The sequence below is a fragment of the Leopardus geoffroyi genome, chromosome C1, assembly GCF_018350155.1.
Source record: "Leopardus geoffroyi isolate Oge1 chromosome C1, O.geoffroyi_Oge1_pat1.0, whole genome shotgun sequence".
In the NCBI taxonomy this organism is placed as follows: domain Eukaryota; kingdom Metazoa; phylum Chordata; class Mammalia; order Carnivora; family Felidae; genus Leopardus; species Leopardus geoffroyi.
In genome coordinates this window covers 117,090,926-117,115,978 of record NC_059328.1, presented here as the reverse complement: position 1 = coordinate 117,115,978, position 25,053 = coordinate 117,090,926, and the positions used below count along the sequence as shown (strand labels likewise).

General features: G+C 45.0%; 1 protein-coding gene and 1 non-coding gene across 30 annotated transcripts in view; one reads left to right on the top strand and one right to left on the bottom strand.

Annotated features, from left to right (window-relative positions):
• Positions 1-25,053, bottom strand: part of CLASP1 (cytoplasmic linker associated protein 1) — a 276,660-nt gene that overhangs the window by 161,293 nt on the left and 90,314 nt on the right. For all 29 annotated transcript variants that reach the window (XM_045479468.1, XM_045479475.1, XM_045479463.1 and 26 more), the window contains exons 3-7: positions 20,104-20,182; positions 18,239-18,342; positions 17,273-17,364; positions 15,026-15,101; positions 9,656-9,753 (exon numbers count right to left, since the gene is read on the bottom strand). In XM_045479468.1, coding sequence (XP_045335424.1) covers positions 9,656-9,753; positions 15,026-15,101; positions 17,273-17,364; positions 18,239-18,342; positions 20,104-20,182 — 449 coding nt within the window. The remainder of the gene's footprint in view (positions 1-9,655; positions 9,754-15,025; positions 15,102-17,272; positions 17,365-18,238; positions 18,343-20,103; positions 20,183-25,053) is intronic.
• On the top strand, positions 20,734-20,859 carry LOC123600261. Its single transcript, XR_006713620.1, has one exon. It is a non-coding gene; the product is annotated as a U4atac minor spliceosomal RNA (small nuclear RNA).

Sequence of the window (25,053 nt, the reverse complement as noted above, 5' to 3'; positions counted from 1 at the left end):
CTAATGTCTCATCGCTGGCTGACCTTGATGCTCTGCACAAGCAGACAGAAAAGGGGAAGGTAGAGATGCATAAACTGCCCACCAGAACACGGAAAACATTCCCCAACATACACAGACAGCACTTCAGCAAAGGCTGCGAGGCTGACTGGTTGGTTTAAGGGATCCAAAGAAATGTCTATCAAATCATTAGCTGGACACTATGCTAACCAAGTAGAGACTTCAGTAGCCATACACATAAGAAAAAAATATAGACTTTATGGAATTAGTTCAGGAAAATCACTAAACAAGCAGGGAGGAACAAACACCAAGAACAACAAATCTGCAGAGAAAAACAGACTATGATGTCCAAAGGCGCACAATATATTATTTTAAATGACCCGTTTCAACAAAAAATTTATACATGTAAAGAAGCAAGAAAATATGGCCCATACGGAAAAAAAAAAAAAAAAAAATCAGTCATCAGAAACTATCCTTAAAGGAAGCCCAGAGACTGAACTTATTAGATGAATATTTGAAATCAACTATTATAAGTATGTTGAAAATAACTAAGGAGGTTATTTCTCACCAAATAGAGAATATCACTGAAGAGACAGAAAACATAAGAATCCTATAGAGATTCTACAAATGAAAAGTATAAAACTGAAATAAAAAATTCACTAGATGGGGTGCCTGACTGGACTGGTTGATAGAGCATGCAAATCCTGATCTCTGGGTTGTGGGTTTGAGCCCCACGTTGGGCATAAGATTACTTTAAAAAAAACAAAAGCTTAAAAAAAAAAAATTCACAAGAGGGCTCAACAACAAATTTGAGTTGAGAGAAGAAAAAAGCTGCAACCTTGAAGAGGAGTCAGTTGACAATATTCTGTCTGAGAAACAAAAGAAAAGGAACAGGGCACAAACAAACAAACAAACCAGAGCCTAAGAGTTCATGTTCTTATAATGTACCAACATATATACATATATATGTACCAACAAAACATATAATGAAATACAAGAAAGAAAAAAGGACAGAATATATGGAGAAATAACGGCCAAAAACTTCTCACATTTTATATAAAATTTTAACCTACATATTCAAGAAGCTCAACAAACTCCAAATAGAATAAACTTAAAGAGATCCTAACTAAGACACATGAGAAACAAACTGCTGGAAGAAAAGACAAAATCTTGAAAGCAACAACAGGGAAGGCACTCTTTGTGTACAACGAATCCTCAATAAAATAAATAATTTCTCATTAAAAAAAAGGAAAAAAAAAACAGTGGAGATCAAGTGGCAGTGATTTCAAAGTCTTAAAATTTTAAATCTGAACCAAGTATACCTCAATAATTTGAAAATAAATACATACACACATTAAAAAACAACAACAAACCTAAAAATCTCAACCAAGAATTCTGTATCCAACAAAATTATCCTTCAAAAATGAAGCAGAGAATCCTCTCTGAACCAATGATATTTCAGTCTTTACATGAACGACTTTTAGGCTCTGGGTAGGGGAAAATGAAGAATTTAAGACATTCCTAGATAAACAAAAAGAACAGAGGAGTCCTTCAGACTGAAATGAAAGGAGACCATACATTAGCCCAAATCCACATGAAGATATAAAAAACACCAGTAAAAATAACTACAAAGGTAAACATAAAACTTAGGTAAACATAACAGATAGTATAAGTATATATATTTTTTGTTTTTAACTCTTCTCGTCTCCTACATAACTTAACGGGAAACTACATAAAGCCATAATTATAAAACTGTGTGTGTTGGTGAGCTGTAATATATAAAGACATATAAATAAACACGACAGAAGAAAGGAAGGGAGAAAACAGAAAAGTAAAGTTTTTAATACTGAAATTAATTAAGGATAATGATTCTAACTAAGCTTCTATAAATTAAGATGTCAACTGAAATCCCCAGAGCAAACACTAAGAAAATAATTCCAAAAAAGAATAGTAAAAAAAACAATAAAATTAAAATGGTACACAAAAAAATATTTTTCACATAAAATAAGGGAGTAACAGAGAAGAAACAAAGGAGTCATGACATACAAAACACAAACAGCAAAACAGCGGAAATAAAATCTATCTCATCGATACTACATTAAATATGAATGAATTAAACACTCCACTGAAAAGGCAAAGATGATCAGACTGAATAAATAACACTCAACTATATGCTACCTACAAGAGATTCAGGTTAGATACAAAGACAGAGACAGAAAATAATAGGACAGAAAAACATACTCCATGCAAACAGTGCTCAAAAGAGGTCTGGAGTGGCTATACTATTATCAGACAGCATAGACTTTAAGACAAAAATTGCTACCAGTGACAAGCACTTTTACAATGACAAAAGGGTCAACATATCATGAAGATATAGTAATTTTATGTACCTAAGAACAGAGCCCCAAAATATATGAAGCAAAAGGTGACAGAACTGAAGAGAGAAATAAATAATTTAGCGGTATTAATTGGAGACTTCAGTATCACACATTTCAATAATTAACAAAATACAGATACTTTTCAAGTGCACATGGAACATTCTCCAGGGAAGATCACACGCCAGAACATAAAACAAGCCTAAAACAAAATTCAAAGAAATGAAATCACAGAACATAGAAGTTATGATCTATAACCGCAGTTAAGATAAAATTAGAAATCAATGACAAATAAAGATGAGAAAATCACAAATAATGTAAAAATTTAATAAAACACAAATAACACAACAGCACTTAAATAACAGTTAAATGGCACTTAAAACACTAACAAAACACTTAATAACAAAGAGGTCAAAGATAAAAGCAAACGGCAAATTAAAAAATACTCCAATACGAATAAAAATGAACACAATATGCACAACACGGTATGCAGCTTTAGTAGTACTTACAAAGAAATTTACAGGTGTAATTGCCTACATTAAGACAGAAGATATTAGGGGTGCCTGGGTGGCTCAGTCAGTTAAGCGTCCAACTTTGGCTCAGGTCGGGATCTCACAGTTCCTGAGTTCAAGCCCCATATCAGGCTCTGTGCTAACGGCTCAGAGCCTGGAGCCTGCTTCAGATTCTGTTGTCTCCCTCTCTCTGTGCCCCTCCCCCACTCACACTCTATGTGTGTGTGTCTCTCTCAAAAATAAATAAACCTTAAAAAAATTTTTTTAAAGAAGATATTAAATCAATAACCTAACTTTCTATCTTAAAAAACTGGGAACTCAAACCAGGCAAAAGGAAGGAAAAAATAAAGATTAAAGCAGAAATATATGAAATAGGAAACAGAAAAACAATAACAATCAAGAAGTCAAAACTTAGTTCTTTGGAAAAAAAAAACAAATTTGACAAATCTTTAATCTGATCAGAAAAAAAAAAAGACACAGATTACTAAACTTAAAAAGATAAAGGAAGGCACAGTACAACTATCCTTACAAAAAAAAAAAAAAAAAAAAGCCTATGAACTGTGCGTTAAAAATTAGATAATCTTACGTGGACAAATTCCTAGACAGTCATAAACTACCAAAAGGGACTCAAAAGGAGACAAAATCTGAACAGGCCTATAACCAAGTAAAGAGACTGGATTATAACACCTAGGGGTGTCCGGCTGGCTCAGCTATAAGAGCATGTGACTCTTGATCTCTGGGCAGTACTCCCCAAACTCAATGTGAATTCAGTTTCTACCAAATTCCTAGCTGGCCTTTTCCCAGAAATTGACGAGTACATCCTAAAATTCATGTGGACCTGCAAGGCACCCAGAATAACCAAAACAATCTTGAGAAGAACAAACTTGGATTTCAAAATTTACTACAAAGCTGGTACAGTGAGGTACCAGGAGGACAGACATACAGATCAACGAAATTACAAAAAGAAATCCTTACATTAACGGTCAAGTGATCTTCAAGAAAGGTAAAGAAAATTTCTAAAAACCACAATGAGATACGCCTTGGGATGGCTATTATCAAAAATAAAACAACACAAAAACACAAAAACCACCACCTTTGGCACTGCTGGTAGGAATGCAAAATGGTACAACACCTCTGGAAAACGGTACGGCGGTTTCTCAAAAACCTAAACCTAACAGGATACGATCCAGCAAGTCCACTTCTAAAATCTAACCAAAAGAACTGGACGCAGGGAACGTAGGAGCTATCTGCGCATCCATTTTCATAGCAGCATTATTCACGATAGCCAGAAGGTGGAAACGAGTGCCCATCAACAGAGGAATGGATAAACAACAGAGGAATGGACAAGGACACACAGTGAAATCGTATTCAGTGATACGAGGGAATGACTCATGCTACAGTGTGACTGAACTCTGAACACACCGTGGTAAGTGAAAGAAGGCAGTCAGGGAAAAGTTACACTTTGTGTGATTTTATCTGCAAATCTCAGAACAGGCAAATCCATAGGAATAAAAAGTAGACGAGTGGTTGCCAGTCTGGGTGGAAGAAAGGAATGGAGAGTGACTGCTGATGGAAACAGGGATTCTTTTCAAATGTTCTAAAACTCGACAGCAGTGATGGCTACATTAACTTTCTAAATACGGTAAAAACTGAACTGTTCACTTTAAAGGGGAAATGGTAAATTATGAAAAATACGAAAGTTATGGTATAAGAATATTTCAAGAAGGCTCTTATTTTAGAAAACCCGAAACAATGCTATAAAAAGGGAACGCACAATTATAACAAAAAAGGAAAAAATTTTAAATCAAATATCCAATAATGGAATGGTTGGAAGATTAATTTGAGAAAATCTCCCAGAAGGTGGAGCAAAATTATCAAGACAGAAATGGGAGGAAAAAATGAAATCAGAGGACTGGTCCAAGTCCCTGCCCAGACTGAAAGGCCCTCCAAGCGCACTGCACAAAAAAATGAGTATAGTCTCGTAAAAGCCCCATTGACATAAAGTTTCAGACAAACTCTGGGAGCAAAGAGAACCAAAGTTATCTACATAGGATGAAGAATCAGAAGGACTTTGGAGTTCTCAGTAGAAACACTGAAAGCTGGACACAACGGGGCACTGGCTTTAACATTCTGGAAAAAGCCTTCCAATCTGGAGTTCTAAACCGCAGCACACTATTAATATCAAGATAGAACAAAGACACCTCAAAGTCAAAAAAGGTTTCCTTTTCCGTGTCTCTTCTCGGACAGCTACTGAAGAATATGCACAACTCAAGTGAGAGAGAAAACCAGGAAAGAGAAGATGTGGTCTTTGAGAAACAGGTGCACCGGCTAAGAAGACAGAAGTGAAGCCCCAGGATGATGACAAGAGAGAGACGTCAGGACGATAAAGGAAGAGATGGTGAGGGCAGCCAGTCCAGACTGGAGCAGGTTCAAGGGCAGTGTGTAGACGGTACTAGCACACGGTAAGCATGGAGGCAACTACTCAAATGAAAGTAAGACCATCATTAACCCAGGGAAAACAAAAGGTTGTGCAGAAAAAAAGGGTAAAGCCATCAGTTCCCCGGGTACAGTGGGCTGTAAATAGCACACACGGTCATAATAAAAACAAAATGCTGTCATAACCACAAGTAAAACATAGCTACAACTGGTGGACAAGGAGATGTCAAGTGGCTTGGCATGGTCAGGAGGAGCTGAAATTCATCCTCCGTCATGCAAAGTACAATTCTTACAGTGACAGAAACCACACAGGACAACACGTGCACGGTATTTACGACCACAGAGACAGGGCAGTCAGCACCCAGTGTTTGCCTCTGGGGGGAGATGGCAGAAGGGTAAGGGACTGCCTTTCTTCCGTGTATCTTATAAATTGAGTCAACTGTGTAAATGCCTCGCATATAAGATAAAAGTTAAAAATGAAGGAACATCACAGAACACATTTCTCCTCTGCTTTTGCCTTGGGCCCTCTCTATACCGCTAAAGCTCACACAAGCAACTTAAGTTTCAATTCTTCCCTTAGCGACACAACTGTTAGTAATGACTAGTGGATGTTCATAAATTTTTTAAGTTGAGGTAGCAAAACAAATACACTGACAGAGCCATGCAAAACTATAGGTGTGCGAGGCCAGTTCTAACAAATGCAGCAGAGGACCAGGCCACAGCTCCATCTACGAATTAAAGGCCCTTCAGGTTTAAAGCAGCTACTGTTTGAGGCGTCTGGTTCCCAAATGACGGTCTCAGAAGCAATTTAACACCATAAACTTCGTGAACTAAAATGTCATGGTGGATAAAGATATTTTCTGGAATGTGCCATGGGGTGACAGTGAATGTCAAAGTGGGCCAAAAGCCTGTGTCTAGGAAAGTAAGCCACAAGGAACTACAGGTGTGCCACACGTCTCACAAATACTGCACGACAACATGGCATCTTACAAAGTCAGGCAGAAATTCATCACGTTACTTTCCGACCACATCATGTGCACGAACTGCGAAGACAGTGTGTGTAAGACTGTAAAATGCTATACTGACCAAACTCAACTATGCTGAGACCTTCTGATGTGCAGAAGATGTTGTTGACTATCTCCACGTTATCTGGTTCCATGTGATTTTAGCCACCAGATAGATAACGAGACCCAAATCACAACTGAATACGTGACCCAAAAGCGAAGGTCCAGTCCCCCCAACGTGAAGCTGACGAAAGGCCAAGCGTCTGCCCAGCTGTGAAATGGAAAAAGAAACCGCACCTCAAAGCACATTATGGCTCTTATCGTTTAAGTCACTCAGCTGATGTGAAGGCATCTGTTTCATCATGTGTTTCTTAGAGATCGAATTCATCTTCTCAAATACAACACTTACTCAATGGACAAACTCTTCAGAGTACAGCATTTCTATTTCAGGATTAAATCCAAGTGTCAGAAAGCACTGCGCACATCCCACAATATTTTATTAGTCCTGTGGCATCTTGCTAGGCTGAAAATCAACGATGCTCACATAGCACCAAAATAGGTGTATGTAAACGATGTACCAGAAGTCTAGAACGTTCAAGTACTCCCGTCAGCCACTTGGAGCCACATATAGCAGACAATGAATTTTCTAAACAACCAGAGGATTCTTTAAGAGAGCGGAATTTCAGGGGCGCCTGGGTGGCGCAGTCGGTTAAGCGTCCGACTTCAGCCAGGTCACGATCTCGCGGTCCGTGAGTTCGAGCCCCGCGTCAGGCTCTGGGCTGATGGCTCAGAGCCTGGAGCCTGTTTCCGATTCTGTGTCTCCCTCTCTCTCTGCCCCTCCCCTGTTCATGCTCTGTCTCTCTCTGTCCCAAAAATAAATAAACGTTGAAAAAAAAAAATTAAAAAAAAAAAAAAAAAAGAGAGCGGAATTTCATTCCATTTGTACGTATCACCGGCAAAATCGAAATAAAGGTGGCAGCCAGGGCCTCGGACCGTCACTATGCTAGTGAAGGGTCTTGTAATCAATACAAAGAAACATGAAGTTTTGGCTTCTTTCACCGGAATGATGCCGTTGAAGCACCAACAGCCTCCCTCTCCAGGCACTGTGTCCACCAGTTTTATGACGACAGCCGTGAAGGATGTGGGCCCATTTCCCTAGGACGGCCCTCTCCGTGTGTTCTACAATTTGTAGGAAGTAATTTAGGTCACATGAAATATCGGCAAACTTCATTCTCATTCAGAGGCCCAAGCTCTTCTGTAGCTTTTCAATATTTAAAAAAAAAAAAAAAAAAGGAGGGTGGTTGTGGAAAAAAACCAGTACTGGGAGTCTGGACAAAAAGGTTCTAGCCCCAGCTCTGGCTGGCATTAAATGCCCCTAGAACCTTACCTAAATCGCTCTCTGTGTTGGGGTCGCCAAGACCAGCCCCAGGTTTAATGACGGACTGGAAGGACTCAGGACTCGGCACACAGTCACACTCAGAGCAATCACTACCATACTTAAGGACTCTCTGAGAAACCAGCAACGGGAGAAGGTACGTGGGGTGAGGTCTGGAGGAAACCAGGCACAAGCTTCCTAGAGCCCCTCCCAGTGGAGGGGAGTCACAGAAGATGTGCTTAATGCCCCAGCAGCGAGCTGTGACGAAGTGTGTGCCGTGCTGTCTCCCCGCTCTCTGCCGGGCTGGTCACGCAGACACCCCCTGCGTAGCACTTACCAGAAGGAAAGCAGGTGTTCGGCGTAACACCCACTGCTGGAGCACAGTGACCCACTCTTGCCCACTCTTTGGGAATGGTGGGAAGCCCCCCAGCTAGTAGCTGCCAGCTGCCAGCCCAAAGCCAGCCTTGCGAGAAGGCCTCCCCAAGCACAGTAGCCTCCTTTGCACCTTCGCCTCTCGAGAGCTCCGTGTTCCCTTGTCACCTCCCAGACCCAGGAGTAGCCTTCAGACAGGATGCAGGAAGTCCCACCGGGTGAGATGGCGTGCTCGTGGCCTGGGGCCACTGCAAGCTACATAGCCTGGTGAAGCCATCCCTGGAGAGCAGGGAAGGGCTTCAGTGCTCACAGCCTGTCTCCCAACGGTGACGCTGACGTCAGGGCTTCAGTACGAAGCCCTCTCCCTCCAGCCCTGCTCTCCCTGCTCACCCGGGCCCTCCAATTTTCCCTGGGACACTGTGCAGTGCTTTAATCTTTGGGTTCATCTTTCTCCTAAGTGTTCTCCCATACACGCAAAGACCAGAAAGCTGAGGTTCATAAAACACAGTAACAAAAAAGTCTATTCTCACAGCTGACATGTTATACAAAAACATGAAAATAGTTTTATCCCCACCTAATTATCTTGCACACAGCTCAGGTACCATGGTGAGCAACCTGGGGTCAGACAGGACTCACGACAACAGAGTAGAGCCCCACCTGACTGCTCGTGGAACTCCTACTTTAGGGTAAAAGGTCCACTTCCATCACATCCAATCAAGGGACATCAAGACAAAGGACTCCTGTATATTTCAAAGTCCCATTCCATATTTGGACTCCCAAGACTCTCTAACCTCTTGTGAAACAGGGTACAGAAAATTAAAAGGGGGGTCAGGAGACAGGGCTTCTGTGTACTCTCCCAAGTCACTTCAGGTTTCTGGGCTTTTGGTATCTCCAGGGACGCAGTGACAGGCTCGGATAAGCTACTCCATAAGCCGAGGCCACGTCCAGCTTCCCAGGACTCACGCATTACTCTCTCACTTAACGTAACGGGGCACCAAAAGGTTTAAGGTTTGTCCATCACACTTGAAATTATGGATATCCAGTTATTCACTATTTTTTACAATTTTGACTACAACAGAGACATCTACGGACTCAGGCTGTCTTGGACCTGATGAGACGCTGAGCTCCTTGCATTGGTCTCGATGTACTGAGATTGACAGAATACTACCATTTCAAAGAATTACTTCTCCATTTCTATCCGAACTCATTCTGGAATGGCTTCATTAATTCAAACCAATATATTTTAAGCACCTAGTACATGAGGTGCTTTGTGCATACAAGATATAGAACTACAGGAACCACAAGAATGGTGAATTTTTCAACACCACTCGATTTTAAATATACTTCTAAAATCAACATGCAGCATGAAACATGGCCAGGTGTCTGGGTGATAATCCTCCTTTTGAAGAAGTAGAATGGGAGGGGCCAGGACACAGGATCTGGACAAGATCCCCAACCACCAATCCTCCAACCATATATTCTTTGGATAAAATTACAACAAATTAAGTAGTGCAAACCAAGATGTTAACTGAAAAAAAGAATAGGGGAAGACGAGCAGAAGAAAGGAAAAAAGTCTGAACTCACCGGGACTGTGGTAATCCTTTTTTACTGAGATCTGCCCTCACACGTTCTCCTACATGTCTGTAAATTTCCACTAAGCTGTTTATTGCTGCATCTCGAACCTAGATGTAAAAGAAGAGATCTTACAGCTGCTCTGTGTCAATCCACAGCACTCGCTGCTGGGACACAACAGACTATACACCACCCCGAGTGTATCACCGATCTACCAAGGTGACTGTGATACAATCCCTTATAGACATTTGACTAGACAGAGCCATGTTTGACAGGCTGACGTCGCTGTACAATTCCAGTGAGTAAATTCAGGTCCCATCCCGGTAGACATGTAAAGTCCACATCCCTTCGTTCTTTCAATTCTTTCAGATGATGTCAGGAAACCAGAATTTTCAGACCATCCTCCCCGCACAGAAAACACTACAAATAAGTGAATTATACAAAAAACAAAATACCATGTAAAAAGCATTCTAGATTTAACTCAATAAAATAAATACTTAGTGAGCAACAAAAATGGGTAGTAAAGTCTACACAGAGCCCTGTATTCAAGAAGCTAACAGTCCTGAAAGGACACAGGGGTTGGGGGGCCGGGGGAGCCCATAAATTCTATATTTAATACGGAGCACGATACTGTGAACATTATATAAGAGTACAAAGAGCTCCCACAGTTTAGGGAAGGGAGCAAGCACACAGAAGATACCAAGAAACATTTCCTGGCAGAGGAAGGAACCACTTAAAATGTGCTTGGGGACCAGCGCTTTACCAGGTAAAGACGGAATGAGACAGGTTCCAAACAAGGTACAGCCTGTGTGCAAAGGTATGAGAGCAGAGATTCAGGGCACGTGCTTCAGGAAGAGCAGGTGAGTGGCTGGCCAAACACAAACATGAACTCAGAAAGCAGCAATAAGCAAGGCTTAAGAAACAGAACAGATTGAAAACAAACAGAAACAGGGAAATTTGAATGTGGACTGTCTGTCTGTCAAACACGATCATTGTAGCAATGTTGAAATTTCTTGGATGAGAAAATAGCAGGCAGTTGCACGACAAAATACCCTTGCTATTGAGAGATATCCACTGAAGTATCTCAGCGTCAAACTCTCACACGTGTAAGATACTTTCAAATGGCTCAGGAGAAAAAGAGTGCACTTCTGCGGTGGGTGTGTGTACGCACACGAAGAGAGAGAAAACCAATGTTAACTGGTAAATATGGAGGTTACTACTGGCCCTACCATTTTTCTTTAGATTGAACATTTTGCAAATAAAAACACAGGGAAAAATTTTTTAGTATGCTGTGCCCTGGAACCAAGGCCAACCTGTGAGGGTTGGGGAGGAGGGGAGATGTGTCCTTACTCCAGCAGGCCCAGACAGGGGAGCAACATGATTTTGGACTGGGTCTCAAGCAATGAAAATCAAAATAACAGAGAAAAGACAGAGGAAGGAAGTAGGGACACAAAGAACAATTTACAGTCCTCGATCCTGCACACTACTCCTGAACAGTGTTACAGGACAGGGAACCTCACTGAGAACTTTTCCCTTTATGGTGGAAAAGGGAAACCTCACGCCACGGACCGAATGTCTGTGTCCCACCCCCCCACCCCCCCACCGTATGCTGAAGCCCCGACCCTCAGTATGAGTGCATTTAGAGACAGAACCTATGTAAGAGGATAATTAAGGTTAAATGAAGTCCTAAGAGTAGGGCCCTGGCACAACAGCATTGGTGTCTTCGTAAGAAAAGACATCCACGAGCTGGCTCCACTCTCCACTCGTGTACAAAGAGGTCAGGTGAGCACACAGGGCGGGAGCAGTCTGCACACCCGGAAGAGGCCCCTCACCAGAACCAGACCACGCCGGCACCCTGATCTCCAACTACCGGCCTTCAGAACTGTGAGAAATAAATTTCTGTGCAGGCCACCGGGTCCATGGTATTTTGTTATGGCGGCCCAAGCTGACTAAAACAGACTATCAGTTTATTTGGGAAAAGAAATACCTACTGATGTCAGGCAGCAGTTTTATATGGAGACACGTATGTATCACACAAATAGTTAATGCCACTGTGTCCTGAGGATCACTAGTAAGCACATTGCTTGGCTCACTTTCTAACGATGGCATTCGTTCACAGCCAATCACCTTAATGAGCAAGCAAGATCTTGTCCTACTTAGAAAGTCTGGACCATCAACAGATTTAGTGGAAATACTAGCCTGAGAGTCAACGTAGATCTGGGTACCTGCTTGGCCTTTTAGGGGCTGAGTCATCCTGTATTTACGTAAACTATTTTAGTCCCAAAGTCCTCCTCTGTGAGCTGAAGGCTGCTTTGAAGGCCACAGGAAGTAACAAACTCACTCAACAAATTTGAGTGCCTGCTAGATGCCCAGCTAAAGTGCCTACATGGCCCAGGCAGGGAGCACGATAACTGAGCGCAGCAGGGTGGGTGTGTAACGACAAATGGCACCGGCCGGGGCCCCACTGGCAGAGAGAGAAGGGAATATGGAGGGTCGGGCACACAGGCTGCCATCACCCAGCCTTGGAGGAATACAGGGCAGCTCTGTCACATCTCCTCATCTCTCAAGGGAAGTCGGAAATACGACAAATGTAAAAACACCAAGACTCTAGAGGCGCCTGGGTGGCTCAGTCGGTTAAGTGCCCGACTTTGGCTCAGGTCGTGATGGCACGGTTTGTGAGTTCGGGCACTGCATCGGGCTCTGTGCTGACAGTGTGGAGCCTGCTTTGTCTCCTCTGTCTTCCTTTCTCGCTGCCTCTTCCCCAGTCACGTGTGTGCGCCCTCTCCCTCTCTCAAAAATAAACGTTTAAGAAAAAAAAAAAGACACTAAAACGCTAAACGTAAAGCTAAAACGTTGTGCAGACACGTGTACACAGACAGTTATGCCAGTCTGTTAGAATGCAATTCGGTTTCAGGCCAGCAGTCTGTGACCTACACTCTGTGTGTACAAAATACTCAACACAATGGCTAGTGGAAGTGGAGCTATCTACATGTTCAAAACCAACATCCTAAGCCTTTGAAACCATCATTCCTCAGGCCCACAAAGCTACAGGGTCAGACAGCATTTGAGGGTCTAAAGCACCCCGGATGGAAGAGATACAGAGGCACACGTTTTCTTTGGCACTACAAAGTACTGTACTCCAAACGAGAAGCAAGTTCTGTAAAAGTAACTCGCTCAGGATGAAGGCACAACGTAGTGCTCACTTGTACACGCAAGCGAATGGGTCCCCTATGGCTTTTGCCCACCCTCAGGCTCACCAGAAAAAAGGAACCCCAACATCTGGGGCCGCTGGGACTCCAAGAGCCCCATATATTAAACGCTACCTGGCAGGCCCACGCTGAATGCTTTATGGAATCTGAGGTCTTTCAGATCTATGACCTCCCTCACTGGACCACTGTTTACTGGGACACAGAAGAGGCGGGCCACCTGCGGGGCCCACAGCAGGAAAGACCGATGTGAAGGTTAAAGTAAGGGCAAGAACACAGGCACCTGCAGCATACTCACACACTCCAGGAGCAGGACTGATGGAGTGCGGCGGTGCAGAGAAGCGGGTGGTAAAAGTCTCCTGGCGGGAGGGTTCTGGGAGACGTGGACCGTGCGTGTCTGTGGGCGCACGCATACGGGTGCAGATGGCCATTGCCAAGGCAGACGTGAGGCTGCAGTTGGTCACCTGAGTGTGGTTTCAGCACTCTGGCTCTATCTGGCTCTGAGGCAGACTGCCGAAACCTGCCCACTGAGCGCCAACCTCATTCTGCCCCAGGGCCGGGTGTCCTGGAGGCCTAGCTCGCATATTCCACATCACCCGTGTGGCCAGTGGCAGCGCCTGAGTTAGGAACAAGGATATTCCGCCAGCCAGGCTGGCTTTTCTGCTGCACTAAAGGATACCGTGTGATAGCAGTGATCAATGATGGACTTTTCTCCCCACGGGAAACAAAAATGGAAAGAAAACCAAAAAGACAGAAAAGACAAAATAACCCATTTTGGTACTTAGAACTTTTTTTTTTTTTTAAGTTTCTTTTCAAATTAATGTTGAAACAGAAAGCATGATTCAGTAAATTAAAACGTCTAAAAATCCCAGGGGCGCCTGGGTGGCTCAGTGTGTGAAGCAACTGACTCTTGATTTCGGCTCGGGTCACCATCTCACAGGTTCCTGAGTTCAATTCCCCAGATGAACTCTGTGCTGATGGGGTGGAGCCTGCTTGGGATTCTCTCTCTCTCCCTCTCTCTCTCTCTCTCTGCCCCTCCACTGCTTGCATGCCTTCTCTCTCTCTCTCAAAATAAACATTAACAAAAAAAAAATCCAAAAATCCCACTTCCAGTGTCATATACTTTCAGTGAAGCTGGACAAAGGAGGGAGTGGCAAGAGGAAAGCAGGTGGGGGCAGGGGGAGCGGTCAGCACACATGCCCAGAGGAGGGGCTGGGCACCTGAACGGAAGCAGCGCTGCGAGGCGGAGTGAAGGCCTGGAGGTGAGAAAAGGCAAAGCCAGAAGAGTGGGAGGGGGCTGGAGCAGGGGTGGGGTGGGAGGTGGAGGACAAGCTGGCACGACCTCTCTGGGGGGCACGTCAGCAATCACCAGTCACAGCCTAAAATGAGAGGCCTGCTTACCACGTGTATTTCTTTGGTGAACTACTGTTGCAATTTTCGGCCCCTTTACCTATTGAGGTGTTTTTCTGATGAGCCCGTACGAGCGAACTAATGTAACACAAAGGACTCTCGGTGACAAACAGAACTGACTGGCGGGAAAACTGGCACTTCGGAAGCCCAGGCTTGGAAAGTTCTGGGACCTGCCTGGTGACTGCCCAGACTGCCGGCTCTTCTCCCTCCCTTACACAAAGGAGGTGGTGCTCTGGTGTTTGGTTTTTGAATTTATGGAAGATTTACATAAAACACCATCCAGAGTTTGTCCGGGGTCAAGGAATTTGCAGCTACATATACCAAAGGGGTCACCACCCACACAAAATACAGGGAAGTTTCCATCCCCTCAGAACACACTGCTCAGGCCCTTTCCATCTAATCTCCCTTTCCCCAAGAGTCAATCCCTATCTGACGTCAATCAGCACTGATTGCTCTCCCCCGAGCTCACCCCCTCTTGGCTGTGAGGGAGTGACTCCAGCAACCTTATCTTGGAGGCTGGCACAGAGGACGTCACTTCACAGGTAGTGAGGCCTCAGCCACACACAGAACAGGGCAGAAGGGCCACCACGTTCACCAGTGATACCTTATTAATGCTAACGGGCTGTAATGCTAGTATCTGGAACGATAATCAGAGCATTACAAACAGGAATGAAGTCCCACCCGCCTACCAGCTATACACAGGACCCCAAAATGCATCCTGATGGTCTATAAGCAGGATACTTCTTCCTCACCAAAATATACTCACCTGGCTGTTGGGGTCTCCAAGTAAGTTACATATATGTGGCACAATCTTGCTTAGTGTTAAAGTGTGTGCTCCAGAGCTGAAAACAAAAGGAGTGTTTTACTGCTGGTGAGAACAAAGGGAAGAAACGGTCCCCCCTCCCTTTCTCCCTCCCCAGGGCCCTATCGCCCCCTCACACCTAGGCTCTCCCTCCTTCCCATCTTCCAATCTTCCGCCCACCTGGTTCCAAAATCGGCGCACCACAAAGGCCTCCTCTGCACAGAGTTCAAAGCCTCGCTGACGCGCCTTCTCCCTGGCACTCAGGGCTCTCCCCGATCTGGCTGCCAGCCTTTCCCACAGCGCTGCCTGCCTCCCACACGGCTGCCCTGCGTTATTATCCTATCACGCACTTCCTATTCTGCCCAACTCCGTGTTCTCAACGAAACCGCAAGTCCCTAGAGGGTCCTCATTTAACTCTCCACCTGCCCAGGCTGACGTTCGGTTAATGACCGCTGGATGGAAAGACACAGTGGCCGCAGAGGGTTCCAGCTGAACACCGCCCAGCTGGGCAGCACTGAAGTCCCTGACCGCTTTCCACCGTCACAGACACGGCCCCAAATAGCCCTTGCGAATACAACTCTCTGGTAAGCTCATGTCTTCCTTAGGGCACATTCTCAGAAGTGAAATTACTGTGATCCTAACCAAGAAATGCTTTTTTAAAAAACTCCAGACACGTTTGGGCAAACTTAACGGCACTGAAAAGGCTAATGAGAAGGGGAAAACTTTACGAGGTGACATAAATGTCATCCCAGTTTTGTTTTTGAAAATAATATAACTTTACAGGCTGGACTACAATGCGCCACGAGGTGACAGTGATTGCACGAAGGTGGCAGAAAGGTACGTAATCATTATTTTCTTCCTGATGCACGTTTTCAGACATATACAGTGTCACTTTTATGATCAGAAGGAGTGACATGTAACTTTTCTGTTTTAAAAATCTTTGCCTCTCCTACAAATAAGCACATGAAAAAATATTCCATGTCGCTCGTCGTTAGGAAAGTACAAACTAAAACTACAATGAGATATCACCATACACCTAAGAACATGGGTCAGATAAAAAACAATGAGAACATTCACTGCTAACAGAGATACGAAGAAACTAAATCATTCATACACTGGCTGGTGGGGATGTAAAATGGTACAGACGACTCTGGAAAACAGTTTGGCAGTTCCTTTTAAAACTAAAAAAAGTCTGGCAGCTTCTTTAAAGTTAAACCTACCAAACGACCCAGCAATGGCCCTCTTGGACACCGATCCAAGAGAAAGGAAAGCTTATATTGATGGCGGGACGTGTATGTACATGCTCACAGCACCTGTATTTGTACTAGCCAGAAAGCAGAAACTATTCAAATAGCCTTCAACAGGTGAATGGTGACACGAGTGGCTAAGACTGTACCGTGGAATTCTGCTGGGCGATGAAAAGAAAGGAACTGCTGTGTAGGCAATACCCCATACGCAACCTCAAAGGAATCATGTTCAGTGGAAGAAGTCAATCTCATAGGGTTACATTCTCATTGTGTATGATTCCATTTGTATAACACTCTCGAAGCGACACAATCACAGAGATGGCGAACAGATTAGTGGTTGCTGGGGGTGGCTAGCGTGAGGGAGCCTGGGGTGCTGTGCAGGTCTGTACCTTGCTGGAGGGCTGGCTCCCCAGAGCTACACACGTGACAGAAAGGGACAGGTCGGCACCCACCACGCCTGTGTGTAACCAGAGGAATCTGTAGGAGCTCTGTGCACTGCATCGATTGGTTTCCAGGTGCTGGCACTGTGCTATACAAGATGTAAGATGTTAACACTGAAGGACTATGGGGAGGGGTCCACGGAACTTCCCAGGATGTTTCTCTGCAACCTCCTGAAACCTATAGTTACCTCAAAACACAAAGTTAAAAATAAAAATCCTGGGGCACCTGGGGCCCCTGGGTGGCTCAGTCAGTTAAGCGTCCGACTCTTGATTTCAGCTCAGGTCATGATCTTGTGGTCTCACGACCACATGGTTCAAGCTCCATGCTGATGGTGCAGAGCCCGCATGGGATTCTCTCTCTCCCTCTCTACCCCCTCCTCCCTCTCTCTCTCTCTTCTCTACTTCTCTCTCTCCACCCCTCCTCCTCTCTCTCTCTCTAAAAATAAATAAATAAACTTAAAAAAAAATAAAACGAAAATAAACATGCTTGGCCAGGGAAACCCTTAGGCCCCACCCAGACTTACGCATTGAGTGTGGCAACAAGGCAGAGGCACGTGCCTTCCCGAGTCCGGAAATTCTTGTGCTTGAAGCCTCCCAGCATCCGGTCCCACACATACTGTAGGCGACAAAGGACAGAAGAGGAGAGGAGAGGAGAGGAGGAGCCTTCATTTAATACAGGGCCAACAGGAGAGGGACCTCTCAGCAGGTGCCAAGTCAGCCCAGCCTTGAGTCACCCATTTCGTCCTCTCCAGAGCACACTGAAAAATAGTGACTTATATTCGTATATCAACACACAGCTTTTCCAAACACATTCCTTTATATAACTGCATGTGATTACCCCAAAAGCTCTGAAAGAAAGGTGTAACCAGCCCCCGTTTCGTGGGTGAGGAAATGAAAGCCGAGAGAGGTTTGGGTGGCATGCAAAAGATCACATACTCCTACCGCTCTCCCGGTCCACAACAGCGGTCCCCGCTGTATCTGCAAGCCACGCATCCATTCACCTCGTAACACATTCTGGGTACTACCCTCCCTGGATGGCTTTTTCTGATCCCTCCACCACCCCGCCCCACCCCACCCCACCCCCTGAACATGACACAACGGAAGCCTGGAAGGCAGGGCTGTGTCTCTCTGTCCACCTGTCCCCGCAGCCCCAGCTCACTAGCAGATCGGAATGAGGGCTCCAGCCAGGGCTCCTGACCCTCCAGACACCACAACCCCCTCTTTTCAGAGAAACCGAGTCAGTTACACACACGAGCTCAAGAATCTAATGGACTCAACCAAGCACTCGAGACTCATGTTAAGTCCACTAATTTATTCAAAGTATACCCTTTGCTACGTATTACTTATTCAACCATCCTGTATGGGGGCGTGGGGGCGCAGCTTAAATGCTATGGAATTTTTCACGTGAAACACAACAGCTTTAAAAGAAATTCTTTTTATATGGAGTCACCAGGGATGCTGAGTGAGGCAGACGCACCTCCCCGCCCTACCTGGGGATTAGCAGCTTGATCCATGATCTTCAGCAGCAGAGTCTGGTCTTGCTCTCGCACAGAGTCTTTAGCATCTCCCAGTCTGTCTATTAAACTTGGCAACACTGAAAATCAAAATGCAAATTCATCAAATGAAAGCCTGTGGGGGCGGGGGAGGGCGGGGGAGTCGGGTCCTGCAGTCACCAACTGGGTATTTCAATCCCCAGGAAGACAAAATCCTGGCCTAAATGATGTGCGCCAATCTAAACCCACGGATCCGCGTGGTTCTACTTTCCTCACTAAAATCCACAGGAGCTGGTCTGAGAATCCGGAAGTCCTTTGCTCGGACATCCTATACCAGTCTTCTTCCTTAGCCCACCCTCTTCCAGCTAGCTATCAACACGTTTTTAAGCTGGCAAAAAATTAAAATGGATGTCAGTGGCAGATCCTGGCCGGAATGGAAATCTAGGTAAAGGAGGGGGTCCAGCATATTCGCCGGAGGTAAAAGGAGCGGGCACTCAAGACTCCATCCTTCTTTCATCTACACTTGTGAATTCTACATAATGTACATGCACATGCTCTAGAGAGAGTCAAGGTCCCCACCCATCCTCCACACACCCAGGTGTGGGCCACTCCAAGAGCTAGCACTCCAAGAGCATTCACCTAACAGAAATCGGCTTACTTTGCTTCTCCCATAAACTTTTCTTTTACGAGAGCTATCCCTGAATAATTCAGTTAATTTAGGAGGAAAATATAATGCTATAAAATATGAAATGTCTAAAAGTAAGGGAGGTTTTGGGGTGCCTGGGTGGGTCAGTCAGTTAAGCGTCTGACTTTGGCTCAGATCATGATTTCACAGTTTAAGCCTCGTCAGGCTCTGTGCTGACAGTTCAGAACGTGGAGCCTGCTTTGGATTCTATGTCTCCTTCTCTCTCTGCCCCTCCTCTGCTCGAGCTCTGTTTTTCTCTCTCTCAAAAATAAACATTAAAAAAAAAAAAGTTTTTTAAAAACAAACAAATAAATAAATAAAAGGGAAGTTTTTATTTACAGATGGACAGTTAGTGCCAGAGTGGGAAAGAGTTCTTGACCTTGTCTGAAAGAGCATGCTGACCAGGAAGTTAGCAAAAAAAATAGTAATAATAATAATAACAAATACACATGCAGCAACTGAAAGGGAGAAGTTCTATAAGGAAATGTGTGTACAAACAGAGCTGCTTGGTGCTTATACTACCATGAAATCCCAGAGGTCAGGAATTGAGAAATGACTGTGTCATCTCTAAAACGAAACCTGTGCTTATTTTTTATTTCATTTTTCTGACATACTGTTTTCCCTCCAAAATAAAAAGTGGTCATTTAACATGCACTTGTAACATTTACGATCAAAGGGAACACACTAACACCAACGATAATGACCTGGAAAGAATATAACCGTATTAGATTTGCAGGCCTTTTCCAAGTGAGAAAACACAATGCCCCTCAAAAGGGGCAAATATGATTTGGTTGGCACTAAAATGTGACAGCTAATCTGTAGAAGAAAGAACAGGCAGTGACACTGTGTATGAAAACACGAACACAGAAAGAAGCCGGCGGAAAGGTATGATAAAACCAGAAACAGTGAACATGCCAGCAGGTGCCGTGAGGCCAGCGGTTGTGGGGTGAGCTCAGGAGGGGAGAGGGAGCAGTGGTGCCGCGCCAGCAGGGGGAGACTGAAGGAGAGACGAGGGTTGGTTGGCTGGGAGGGGGTTTGGCTAGGACAGCGGGAGGTGGGGGGCTCCAGCTCTAAGGGTTGGATACAGCTAAGTGGAGGCGCTGGGGAGACGGAGGGAAGGCTGGGGGCTGGACGGTGGAGAATGTGGGGGCCCGCTCCACACCTACCCACAGCTCACCTGTGCCAATCTGCGCCTTGAACCGATCCTGCAGCCGGGTGACCAGCGCAGACAGGATGTCCATGCCGAGAAGAACCACCTGCAAGGGAAAACAGCGGGAACCCGTTAGCTGCCGGCCTCGGGGCCTGAGCTCGCGCCCACCAGCTGCCGGGATGCCCCCCCATTCCTGGCTCAAACGCCGTCCGTGAGCCCGGAGAGTGCATGTCGACGGCAGAAAAAACTGGTTATCAAGAGGGCTGCTCTGGTACGCAAAGAGCTGTTCACAGCTTAAGTAAGAAAACAACCGGTCACTTGAAAGGAAATAAAAAGCCACGGCGGGTCCGTATGCAGAACGCGAGCGGACCAGCGTGTAAACCGGCGCCGCTGCCCCGCCCCCTACAGCCCCGCCCCGACGAGGAATACGTATGCAAATTACCCGCATCTGGCGCGTGGCCTTCTGGGTAAAACTAAGCGGCCACGTCGCGACCTTCAGAAGCCTCAGGAAACAAGGAGTTGGTGGTTTCCTTCGGAAGCTGTGCTCAGTATAAAGGGACACTAGCTACCAGGCTGCAAGGCCAGTTGAGAATTAGTCACCCCAACCCTACCCGGTATTGGCGCTTCCTGCTAGCAGCGCACGCAGAACTTTTGCCAACCATCCTTTTCTTGGGGTTGCGCTACTGTCCAATGAGCGTATAGTGAGGGCAGTACTGCTAACGCCTGTACAACACACCCGCATCAACTAGAGCTCTGCTTTACCTTGGTGCAATTTTTGGAAAAACGAAAAACCTCTTTTCCACGACTTTTGAGTTCAATAACAGCCAAGTTGGACACACGCTGCTGATTGTTACGCCTCTCTCAACCTACAAGCGGCGCTCGCTCCCTGTCACTTTCGTTCCCATATTCCCATAGTTTCTTTACACTTTCTTAGCAACATTCACCGCTAATTCAACTCAACTGCATCAAAGCTCACTTCGCAAATCTATCGGCGTAGACCATAAATGCTGCTCCCCCAAAACGCAAGCTTAATTCACGAAATCCATCCGCTTCTGTGCTTCAATACACGATCAGAAATAAGCCTCCCTGCTCAGTAGGAAGCAGTGTTGCCTTGTTGCAAGAGCTTTAAAAACAAACCAGGGGCACCTAGGGGGTTCAGTCGGCTAAGTGCCCGACTTCAGGCCATGATCTTGCTGTTTGAGTTCAAGCACCATGTCGGACTCCGTGTTGATAGGCTGGAGCCTGCCTTGGATTGTGTGTGTGTGTGTCTGCCCCTCCTCCACTCACACGTTCTCTCTCAAAAATAAACATTAAAAAAAAGTCTATCTTATGGTTTGCCTCTCTCTTAAAAAAACAAAACAAAACAAACAAAAAAAAAAAAAACGAGGTCCAGTATCTTACAGACCACGTAAGACTGAGGCAAAGATAATAATCCTAACATCAGGCAATATAATTATGATTCCGAATTCTCATCTGTCTGCCCCTGCCCGCAGGAGCTTGAAAAAGCAAAGACCGCAGGCTTTTCTATTCAGCTTGGAATTCACTGCTTCAAACTGCCCATTAATCAGGACACAAACATGTCTACTACATGCCCTATGAAAGGGGCTGGCACGTTGGAGATATTAAAGGAAGTAATTCTAAAATTCTTTTACAAAGAACAGGTTTTGTTTTGTTTTTTTTTTTTAAATACGTCATGGTATAATACATTTTAAAATGGTGGCTTTACTCGCAGGGCTAAAGAGGATTAGGTATTACACTCTGACTTCCTTTCAAAGAGTACAGTATGAAAGCAGAGGGGAATAACTTTACAGTGGAGAAACCTGACAAACATCACCTCAACCAGATGATCAGGGTCAATAACAACAGTCACAAATCATGTTGACATATCTATGCTTGTGATGGTGTGATTAAAATGACACTTTACATCCTCAAAATCCATAAGCCCATTTAATCATGAGGAAAACATCAAATTCCCATAGAGGAACATCTTACAAGATGCCTGACCAGTACTGATAAAGTCATCAAAAACATGGAAGTCCAAGAAACTGTCCTAACCTAGAGGAAGAGTCTGGGGACACATGACAACTAACTGTAGTGTGTACCCTGGGTGGGATCCAGGAACAGATAAAGGACAGTGGGGGGGGCGGGGGGGGGGGGAGTGAGGAACTCTGAATAAACTTTGGACTTGAGTTAATAGGAATGCATCAATATTGCTTTATTAATCGTAACAACAATACCGTACTAATGTTAATATTAACGGAGAGTCTGAGTGGGGGGTACACTGGAAATCTCTGTACCATCCTGTAATTTTCCTGTAAATCCAAAACTGTGCCAAACATTAATGCTTGTATTTTAAAAAGAGCAGCCCATTAATTAAATGGAATTGGCTTTTCCCTGATGAATCCTAAGCATGAGTATGGTTGCATAACTTGTTGGAGGTGGGAGCATTATTCATTACAGAAATACTAAATGTTGCCGCCTTCGAGTTCTCACCACATCCCTTCATCACTCATTCAACACTAAAGTATAATAATCCTTATTCAAAGGATTCAAAATTCTGTCAGATATCACAGCACTTATCATCAGTTAAGCTACCTGTAGAATTGGAGGGAGCACAGCCTTCAATCCTTTCCAAGATGGAGGTTTGACTTGGTAGGTTGGACCAGATCACGCCTAGCTAAACCCTACAGAGTAAATTTCAAAAAGTCTAGCCCAGATGGACTGGGAAGTCCAGAGACTCCCCCAAGAAGCCTGGCTTGGCAGCTAAGACCCAGGGAAATAGGACAGGAGAGGACAGAACAGAATCAACAACAAAACTTGGGAAGGAAGTGGGGTAGGGTGGGGGAGGGGGGGTTCATATATAGTTGTCTAGTTCACCCTGAGTCACAGCCCCAGTGGGCAAGAAAGGGAATCGTCACCCACAAACATTTATCTTCGCAGCTCAGGCCTTGCTCCTATGTTTCCATTTCCCTACTGAAGAAGGGGATACATGAATAAAGCCACTGCCTGGAAGACCACAATTATTAGCCGTGAAGCCTCTCTGTACCTCAGTTTCCTACCTGTAAAATGGGGACAACAGTAACAGTTCCCTCATAGGTCGCTTTGTGTACGTCAAGTGCTTGAAATAGTGCTTGGTGCATGGTCAGGGCTAGACCACGCACACATGCTGGCTGTTATAGCCAGCTCACCGTCACTGCCATTACCATGGGCAACAGACACTGACCAGTGGTCCAGCAGAGATTTGTGATTCCCGACAGCAAGGGACTCAGACAGCAAAGAAGGCTTCCCAGAAAAAGTCACGCGGTGTGAAGCTAAGTTTTGAAAAACCAGCCTTGCACCAAAGGAAGCAGGCCGAGGGAAGCGTGCATGCAGACAGACGGCTGCCACGATGTGGACAGCTTAAGCACACGACAGGGCCGAGAAGTCGCAGGGGAGGCAGCTCCTCAAGGGCTTCAGACACGTCTTGAAGACGATGGGACAGCCCCTGAATAGCTGTAATGGCAAAGAAGAGGTGACAGGGGGCTGGAACAGGGGGCACAGTGACCAGCATGAGGAAGGCAGCCTGGGAGAGAGAGGGCAGAGGCAAGGAGGAGGTCAGGCTCACACCCAGGACTTAATGCCTTGGTGTTCACTAAGCCAGTGATTCGGCATTACCTTTGAGCACCTCCTTTAATATTCTATTCAATTTTCTGAGTTTATGCTTGTTTTCACAACTAAACTCCTTACATGTAAGGAATATTATGCCTTGTTATTTTTTCAAACTTTCCATTACACACACGCGCGCGCGCACACACACACACACACACACACACACACACATATATGGCACAGTAGTGGGTACGTGGTGGGGTGGTCAATCAACCCCTACTTTACCAAAAGCAAAAACAAAACACAAGCTACCTGACTTAGTAATGAATTCATTGAACAGATGAGAACAGAGGAGAACAGAGGAGTTCTCGAGGTCCAACACAATTCCTTCATCCTACAACTTTAAAAACATGCTTTTAGGGGCGCCTGGGTGGCTTGGTCAGTTAAGCGTCCGACTTCGGCTCGGGTCATGATCTCACGGTCCGTGAGTTCGAGGCCCACATCGGGCTCTGTGCTGACAGCTCAGAGCCTGGAGCCTGTTTCAGATTCTGTGTCTCCCTCTCTCTATGCCCCTCCCCAACTCATGTTCTGTCTCCCTCTGTCTCAAAAATAAATAAACGTTAAAAAAAAAATGCTTTTAAAAGCAGGTAATAATTGCGAAGTAACTCAGACTCACCCTCATGCTGAAAACAACTAAAATTGCTAGCTAAATTATAAAAGAACATCTGGTTGGAAACATCAAAGAACTAAGAAGGCAAAGAGTAGTTACCAGGTCATGAAACATACATAAAGTAAAATCCAGAGGGAGGAGCCTGCAGCAAATGCCCCACTTCTGCCCTCGGGCCATTTAGACACTGGGAAGGGGCAACCAAAACACTGAGAATCACTCTCAATATCCATTTGGGTCCAGGAGAACAGACTGGATTCCAGAGCCCACAAAGGTTGGTGGCTTGCATAGCCCCCTACAACTTGAGTTAGAAATCCAAATGGCTAGCTAGACCTCAGAAGAGTGAACTGAAAGTAAAACAGCCTAAACAACCACAGATTAGCTTCTAAGAATCTGGGTGGCCCCAAAAAATAGCAATCCTTGACATCAGATGGAAATGATCTTGGCTTAGTGGTGCCCTAAAGCCCTAGGCAGATGAAAACACAAAGCACTTCTGGATGGAGAGAACATCATCCAATCTAGTCTTCAATTTACTTCTTTTTTTTAATGTTTATTTATTTTAGGGAGAGAAAATGTAAGCTGGGGAGGGGCAGAGAGAAAGGAAGACAGAGAATCCCAAGCACGCTCCACACTATCAGCACAGAGCCTGACTCAGGGCTCGAACTCATGAACTGTGAGATCACGATGTGAGGCAAGATCAAGAGTCAAACGCTTAACCAATT